At 36.3% G+C, this 9,405-nt stretch overlaps 1 protein-coding gene across 2 annotated transcripts; it reads left to right on the top strand.

Moving 5' to 3' along the window:
* The first annotated feature begins 626 nt into the window (after positions 1 to 626).
* Positions 627 to 8,216, top strand: LOC128879057 (E3 ubiquitin-protein ligase HECW2-like). Of its 2 annotated transcripts, none has more exons than XM_054127868.1 (9): positions 627 to 762; positions 1,491 to 2,885; positions 3,207 to 3,488; positions 3,692 to 3,890; positions 3,967 to 4,505; positions 4,805 to 5,142; positions 5,236 to 5,436; positions 5,575 to 6,534; positions 6,778 to 8,216. In XM_054127868.1, exons 2-9 carry the CDS (start codon positions 1,533 to 1,535, stop codon positions 6,887 to 6,889), a joined length of 3,984 nt encoding a protein of 1,327 aa, XP_053983843.1. In that variant the 5' UTR covers positions 627 to 762; positions 1,491 to 1,532; the 3' UTR covers positions 6,890 to 8,216. The 2 variants fall into 2 exon arrangements, with proteins under 2 accessions (XP_053983843.1, XP_053983844.1); XM_054127869.1 differs by lacking the exon at positions 627 to 762 and adding an exon at positions 797 to 1,131.
* Positions 8,217 to 9,405: the final 1,189 nt, after the last annotated feature.

The raw sequence follows: 9,405 nt of genomic DNA, 5'->3' as shown, positions 1-9,405 counted from the left end.
CCCTCAAAATTTTGTTTTTTTTTTAATTTATTAAAAAAACCCCCCCCCGTTTTTTTTTTTCCCCCCCCCCCCCCCCCCCCCCCCGCCGTACATCGACAACCTATTCACGCGACGTCGATCTTTTCGACTTGATCGTTCGTTGGTATACTCGTCAACGTCGAGTCTACCGAAAATCAGCTTAAATATGATCTCCCGACTTGTCCTTTGTATCTCTCGTTCAGAGCACAGAGGGTCCAAGGCAGTCCAACCAAGCTCAAATAATAAAAGTTGCTTGGTAGACAGTTTGTAGCGCCGTGTGAGAAAAATTCACCCAACTAAAATGTGGAGCGCATGCGCGTGCATCCATATACATATATATATATACATATATATGTACATGTATATACACAGTAGCGGGTTTTTTATAGATTATAGGTGTTGAATTATAATTTTTGAAATGACGGAAATCCTTCAAACTGCGTCTGCACTTTCTCTCATTTACTTTCTTTTAAATAACTTGAAGCAATTTTAAAAAACCCGCTACTGTGTATATACATATGTACATATATATGTATATCTCGTCATATGCATACACGCGCATGTGCCCCACGTTTTAGTTGGGTGAATTTTTCCCACGCGGCGCTATAAACTTTGTACCAACTTTTAATACGTGAGCTTGGACCCCCTGGTTCAAATTGGAGTAAATGAATATGTAAATGTGACGTAAAATGTCTTTACCGGGGCTTTTCGGTTAATATATTCGGAAAGATGTAACATATGCAGGTAAAAAGTGCTAATGTGACCAACATTCCATGTTGTTTGACATTTCCAACGTGTACCAAGTTCAAGGCATTGTTAGTTATACTTTTCCAAAGTTCGGTATCGTTGAGATCTAGTCTGGCATGTTTACCGTAACTTGTTCCGTATAATGTGACTAACGGAAATTGTAAATATCCTTTGCTTTCGATTCGTCACGACAACTCAAAGACAAAAGATGTATCAATCAATTTTGAAAGACGAGCACAGGATCTGTTACACACCATGCGATAATCGTACTGCGCGTTTATGCGCATTCTAATGCTTTTTCTATGCACGATATCGATGTTTAAGAAGAAAAATTGCTTTTCAATGATCGTTTCGATTTACAGCAAGGTACTGAGATCGTCGAAAACGTAAACCGTATAAATTAAGTAAAGTATTTCTTCTTGAGAAAAAATTGTGTCAGATCTACGTCCGAATTTCGTTCGTCGATACTTTCGTCGTTCTCGCGTCGATGCTTTTCTTATTCAAACAGAGAAACTTTACTAGATTCGTTGAAATAATTTAAATATAATAAATCCATTCATATTTATCATTATACTTGTACAAATTTAACAACTACTATATATAAGAAAAACTTACTATGTATAATTTCACATTATACCTCGTGGAATTGTATTAAATTAATAATAATTCAATCTTTATTTCTTATATTAAAATGATAATCTTCTTCTTTTTCTTCTTCTTTACAGCGTTGTAAAGAAATACTACCGATTGGTACTATGTTTTAAAAGATGCCAACCGAGGTTAACATCGGCGATTCAGCTTTTGGGAAAGACAATGGAGAAGATGAATCCAGAGAACGATCCGTTGCGTTATTAACAGTTAGTACATCCAGTCAGGAGCCTTCAGCTACGGTGAAACATGTGGAAACAAACGCTACAAGAAATGGTAATAAAGCATTTACGTCTAGTATTCGAAATGATACTTTTATAGAACAAACTGAAAATGCCGCATTACCGTTACATTCAAATTGTATGCCAACTGAAAATGGTTTGCAAGGAGAAGCATCTTCTTGTCGACAAGAAGTAACGGACGAAATAGACGATAATAGTACGGTACACGCCCTCGAAGAACAAAACTCTTATCCCGAATCAAAATGTAATAAAGAAAATGCAATTTTAAAGACTGTTGCGTGTACAACGTCGGCGTCGGTTAGCGAAAATGAAGATAATAGCAGCATTTCGTGTAAACTAAGTAGCGAAATTATGCAAAGCACGAATCAGAGGCTCGCATCGTTGCCTCATAAGAATTTAACAAGGAAAAAGTGCTTTCTAGCTAATACCGAAAACAGTACTGGAAAAATAGCAAGTATCTCGGAACAATTACCTTTATCCTCCAGAAATATGATCAGAAAGAAACAATTTTTTAGCAGAGATTTACAATCTACTAGTACAGAATCTCAGTACGAACAAAATACAAGAGACCAACGGAACAATAACGATGACAATGTATTCGGTGGTAATGATAAAGATTCTTGTACAAGGGATTGTGGTTTAGAACTTGTGGATTTGGAGAGTCTAGCTTCGTGTAGTTTCGACAAACGATTCAGTGGTAACAGTAGAGATTCTTGTATAAGGGATTGCGGTTTGGAGCTTGTGGATTTGGAAAGTCTAGCTTCGTGTAGTTTCGATCAACGATCACAATTTCAAAGCACTTCAACAAACGAAGGGCATAGTAATATCGTAAATGCGCATAAACCGTTAAGTTTGGCAGAAAATAATAACAAGAGTACGTGCGAAAATCTAAGTAAATTCAACCAAGCTGGTACTTCGTATTCGCCTGCATTTAAAATTGTGCCAAAACCTCGCAACGCTTTGGCAGAGTTGGCGCATTGCAACGATAGTACAAGAAAACCATGTAAACTGCCAATTTTAGAAAATATTCATGGAACTGCCAGTGCTCAACAAATCGAATTCGAAGAAAATGCTGTATCACTTTTGGAACCATCTTCTACTAAACAAGTTCGTTTAGAAGAAGCTCAAGGGATAGAAATAGAACCGCATCGCTCTTCTAATAGCAGCGATGGAAGTAATTCTGACACGGAATCACAACAGGCGGTTCTAGGTCGTAATGGGACCAAAAAGGTATAATAACTTTATTTCAATTATTAACAAATATCAATTCAGCATGTCACGGTTATTTTCAGTGTTTGATGGTATTTGTGTATTTATATTTTTTCTTATTTAATTAAAGGAATTTTAGTATTTAGTATATTCGAATAGATGTGCCGCTTTCACACTCTTATGTATGCGTACACAGTGTAATTTTACTTTGAAAACTTTTAATGGATCGGTATTACACTCCTTCGAATTTATAAATTAAATTTTAGTCGTCGCGGTGTCGAAAAGATCGTATATATTCGTTCTGAAAATTTAGACTTATAAAATACATATATTTCGCTTCAGAGGCCATGCGACACGAATGGTGTTGTAACGAAAGAAGGTGTGGAATATTATCAATTGTGGCGGAGCACGGGGGGCTTTTCGTCTCCTGAACGTTTATACGAAACTTTATATCCAAGTCCTCCGCCGCTTCCACCACGGACAATGCACAAACTTTTACACAGAAGTAATGCTGGTCCGCCAGAATTACCCAAAAGACATCTGCAAAAATACCCTGCACCTTTGCACCCCGAAGATTGTTTTGGATTTGAAATTGTCGATGTTGACGAAGCTTCTAATTCAAAGGTAATTTTATGCAGTATATGTATACGTATGTATGCAAGAAAATTCTGAAAAAGGTAATATACACACTTTTTATTTTTAAATCCCCTTTTTATCCTGAACGAATATCGATGTTTCTCACAAAATTTGCACAAGTCACTCTGTAGTAAGTTCTTGACTTGTGTAGTTCGTTTCTTTTGCACTAAATATTTTATGTAATATTTTAGTCGCGGACAGCTGTTACAAAAACTATAGCGTTATTGAGTTCACCAAGAGCACATAGACCCCTGGAAAGACCAGAAACTGGGTTAACGAATCAGTTAGAATGTCCACCAACGCCTACGCATCGGCCAAAACCATTGCGTCCATTACCGATGTGCCAAACGTCAAATGTACCGTTGTCATCCGAGGAGCCCCTGCCCCCGTGTAAGACGATTAAATTATATGCAACAATTATATTTCAAGGGAAAGAAATGTATATTAATTGCATGATTGTCGACAGCATGGGAAGCAAGGATCGATAGCCATGGCCGAGTATTCTACATAGATCATGTTAATCGTACTACAACTTGGCAAAGGCCCACTTTAACAACGCGAAACACCGGCTGTGACCTACGAAGACAGCAATTGGATAGACGATATCAAAGCGTGCGTCGAACTATTTCTCGACCAGACAATATCGATCGTGAACCGAGTAGCTCGCAACACGCGAACGGGAATAACTTTGAGAATGCTGAGCGATCGAGTGCTGAACGAACCGAAAGAAACGAGCCCGAACCATTCGACATTAATACGAGTCCTCCGGTATTATTTTTAACAAGACCAGACTTTTTCACGGAATTACACACTAACGTGGAGGCGATGGAGGTGTATAATCGTAATCCCAGTCTAAAGCACATGATTAATAGAGTTAGGAGAGACACAGCAGTTTTTCCGAGATACGAACACAATAAGGATTTGGTTGCATTGATCAATTTCTTTGCCGATCCAGCCAAGGAGCTTCCAAGGGGTTACGAATCGAAGCTTGATAGAACGGGCAAAGTAAATATGTTCAAATTTAAATCGCTTACGGGTTATTTCACAACATGCCGGCCACTTTTTCTATATTCGACGTCGGGGATTTTCACGAAATTGAAATATACTGAAGTTTACGTAAAATTAGGGCAAGTTGATTTGTTGGTTTACTTGGACTATATATCATATTTCAATTTCAATAAAATGTCTGATATATGGACCGCAAGAAGCGATCGTTTTTTTCGTGAAATAACCCTCGTGTTATTTCAAGTACATCGTCCGAAAGTTGAATACCGTTTGTAAACGTATTAATAATGCAATTTCAGAGATTCTTTATCTGTCACGCTAGAAAAGCCACGTCTTACATTGACCCACGGTTGCCTACCGAACCAGCACATGCACGAACGTTATTAGACGAAGCGCCCGTGCCACCCCCCAGACCGCAACAATCAGCCATTACAACCACGCCTGATATACCAGTTGCCTATAACGATAAAGTTGTTGCCTTTTTGCGCCAGCCAAATATAATGGATATCTTGAAGGAAAGACATTCGGCGCTAGGTCAAAATATTGCGCTCCGAGAAAAAGTTAATACCATTCGAATCGAAGGCAGTACTGCTTTGCAACGATTGGGACACGATGTACCCCTAGCTCTATTGTTAAGGTACAGAATATAATCGTTTCTTAATATCGTATTTTTTATAAATCAACAACACGATGGTGTATGATTCTTGGTACATTGATTTCGTTATTGTAGCTTATTTGAACAAGAGATTATGTCATACGTACCTGGAAACGTGGGCAGGTCACCGCTGGGTAGTCCACACGCGTCGCCTGGCTTAACGAGAGCTTCTGCTAGAGCTCCAGCTCCGTACAGAAGAGATTTCGAAGCTAAACTCAGAACGTTTTACAGAAAGCTAGAAAGCAAAGGGTACGGACAGGGTCCAGGAAAATTAAAGTAAGTTCATATTAATATATTATACGTATCATATATGTTCGCATATGATTCGACATTTTTCTTTCATTCAATCAACGACGACGATATATGTATAACGTCAATTTAAATTATAGACTCTTTATTCCATGTTTTGCTTAGATTACATATTAGAAGAGAACATCTTTTGGAAGACGCTTTTACTCGCATTATGGCTGCTTCGAAGAAAGATTTGCAGAAAGGCAAATTGGTAGTTATGTTTGACCACGAAGAAGGATTAGATTACGGGGGACCCTCTCGGGAATTTTTCTTTCATCTGTCGCGCGAGCTTTTCAACCCTTACTACGGATTGTTCGAGTATTCTGCTAACGATACTTACACCGTACAAGTGTCACCGATGTCAGCTTTCGTAGACAATTATCATGATTGGTTCCGATTCTCTGGCAGAGTTTTGGGTTTAGCCTTGGTTCATCAATACCTACTCGATGCTTTTTTCACGAGGCCATTTTATAAAGCTCTTTTAAGAATACCAGCAAGCCTAAGCGATTTGGAAAGTTTGGATCAAGAATTTCATCAAAGTTTAATGTGGATCAAGGAGAAAGACATAAGTATAGAGCCGTTAGAATTGACTTTCTCCGTTACGGAAGAACTGCTAGGTCGAGTGGCTGAACGCGAATTAAAACCTGGCGGTAGAAATATCGCTGTTACCGAGAAAAATAAGAAAGAATATCTCGAAAGAGTAGTGCGTTGGCGACTTGAGCGTGGAGTGGCAGAACAGACGGAATCTTTGGTCCGTGGATTTTACGAAGTTGTCGATCCACGATTGGTATCGGTTTTCGATGCACGAGAATTAGAGCTGGTAATAGCTGGAGCAGCTGAGATCGATCTCAACGATTGGAGGACACACACGGAATACAGGAGTGGTTATCACGACGCACATCCGGTAGTCGAATGGTTCTGGAGCAGTATAAGTCGATTTACCAATGAACAGAGGTTGAGGCTATTACAATTTGTTACTGGAACGTCAAGCATTCCATACGAAGGCTTCGCAGCTTTACGTGGTTCTACAGGACCACGAAAATTTTGCATCGAAAAATGGGGAAGACCAAATAGTTTGCCCAGGTACACAAGCTTCTATTTTAACAATTAACAGTGAAACTGTAAACCATGGAACCAGGTAAACGATACAACTTAATCGTCGTGATCATATTCCTTTTGTCATTAACAATTATATTACCAGAAACAATTAAAGAGATTGAGTTATGTTGTTCAAGAATCACGGTGTAAGAATAAACCTATAATAATACCTATAATTTTCTTTTATTATCAAGTTTTTGCTATTCTTCAAACGACGTATGTTTTCAGAGCACACACATGCTTTAATCGTCTGGATCTTCCGCCGTATCCTACGCCTGAAATTTTGTACGAAAAGCTTTTATTGGCCGTAGAAGAAACAAATACCTTCGGAATAGAATAAAATGAATCGTTTACGTGATTACAGAAGATATACGATAATGTAACGCGGTTACGAGATTATTCTTCGTATTATTCGAAACAATCGAAGCGTCTTTAAAGGATTTAAAGGTATATTGGTAATGTATTCTATTGTTCGGAAACTCGTAATTGGATTTTTAAGATTACTACAATCAAAACTGTATCAAAATGTAAATATCTAGAGGAAAAACAGTTGCGCATATTTTGAAAATTTTAAATATTGTATACATGTTGCTGTAATCTATTTATATTGAATCCGAATGATAATTCGCGCACTACACGTCTTGTATAAAAATAAGAGATTTAATACATTGTGCAAAATATTTCGATATAAATATATACAGTTACTTTTTCGTTCAAATTTCTGTGATTATAGAGCTTGTTGGTAGATTTAATAGAGAAAAGAAAACTCTACTTTAAATTGATACAAAATACGTCACTTATTTAGCGTGATTTATACAAGAGCCTCTTTTTCTTCGCATTTTACAACAGTACTCTTGCAACATTTTCAATGAAAATCGAAAAACAAACAATGCATTTCACAAAAATATATAGCGCAGTTACATTAGTAATTTATTCTGTGGTCTATTTAGTTCATAGGTACAATGATCGTTTCTAGTCTATATTTTTAAATATTAAATTCGCAGCTATTTTTCTAATATTTCTAGACATTCCATGTCAATTTACTTAATATTCTCCTAATCTGTTTAAGAAGAAGAAAATGCGAAAAATGTTTATAAGACAAAGAAATTTTACTGCACATTTAGAAATATCTTATCATGGGATATTATTATGTTTTATAAACGTTTCTCCGCTACGTATGTAATTTATATAATTTATCTTCAGGTCGAGTAGCAATTTAATTAAGTGTTTGTAAAATGTCCAGAAAACCTGTCAATGAATACACAACGAAAGTATGGATAACGAAGCATAACGAAGGTTATAAAGTCAATGAAAGTAATAGCAATAATAATAATTAAATTACTGTTCAAATATTGATTTTGCGTTTAGTATTAACGTAGACACTTGACGGAATTGCATTCGACACGTAGAGCATGTTTTGGAATTTTCTTTCTACGATTCTTTCGAATCAACTGTAATAAAAAAAAAAATATGTTATCGAGATATTGCAAATGTCATCACGCGAAGAATTTATGGACAGATACATACATAGATGCTCCGATGCTTCAAGAATTATTCTACCTCCTAAACTTTCATCTTGCTTCTACTGTTTGTTACGCAAGAAACTTGAATCTCTTTAGTCGTTTCTTCTCCGCGAAAAAAAAGAACAAAAAAAAAACAAAACAAAACATAATATGGATGAAATGTTAAATATGGGCAGGTTTCTGACGATGCGTGAGAATTAATAGTAAGGTCACTTTGGTTACGTTATATCGAGATTGTACCGAAGAGTAACAGTTTACATTAACCTAACGATATTCGTGAATGTCTAACAAAATTTGTATCAAAGCATCACGTGTATATAATTATTGGCAAATTTAACGGTTATCGAGCATACAGTACTATGCCTACATGTTTACAATATACGATTTTTACTTGACGAAATTTAAAATTGCGATCATTCTGATCCTATAATAACAATAACAACGGTGATATCGTTAAATAACAATAATAATATCAAAGTAGTAACGATAGTAACGCTATTTATTAAAATGAAAATACTAATATTATGTGATTGTTGAAAATAAGTTGCACTTTATATTGTCTGTAAACTAGTCATGTAGCATAGCAAAATGGTAGAACGTAGTATGTACTGTACATGGTACAGGCATGTTAATCTTAGTTAACACAACATTTATAACGAACCATGACCGTGGGAGGGGCATTCTTTACTTTATTGTTAAAGAAAATAAAATGTGCCTCTTTTGTTATGTTACAGTAAATATTGTTGTTTTCCAGTTTTATTTGTCGGAATTTCTTTTATTTAATCATAGAACAATTACGATAATTAAATGGGACGTTTTTATTTAAAAATAAGAAGTGTCTCTTAGGTCTGGATTAGACAAGCTATCTATCATCTCCCCCAAAAATCAAATTCATTTAAAATCAGAACTTTATTATCGGAAGAGCATGGAATGAAATCAGTGATTGATAATTCTGAAGAATACGGAAACTTTGGTGTAATCAGTGTCATCGATGAGTCAAATTATCGTTAAAATCGTGTCGGTAGTTGCGTATCTACAAAACGTTCATGTAATTAGTATTCTGCATTTTTCTTGTAAATGAATCATGTAAAAACAGAGAAAAAGGTTACACACATTTTTTATCAGACAATTGAAAAAGTTTACAATAAATTTCAATGTGGAAAAATAACTGTAATTTCTTTGTACAAAAACTGACTGTACAATCATGGATCGGTGCGCCCCGCCCCAATTTTTAGGCATATACATATCGATGACTCTTATCGCCAACATCTCGGCGAGATAGACTCCAACCTTGGCCTCCAAAAAGGCGGTTAATTCAAACAAAAAGAAGTCA

This window comes from Hylaeus volcanicus, chromosome 6, assembly GCF_026283585.1.
Source record: "Hylaeus volcanicus isolate JK05 chromosome 6, UHH_iyHylVolc1.0_haploid, whole genome shotgun sequence".
Classification (NCBI taxonomy): Eukaryota; Metazoa; Arthropoda; class Insecta; order Hymenoptera; family Colletidae; genus Hylaeus; species Hylaeus volcanicus.
This window is presented reverse-complemented; position numbering and strand designations above follow the sequence as displayed.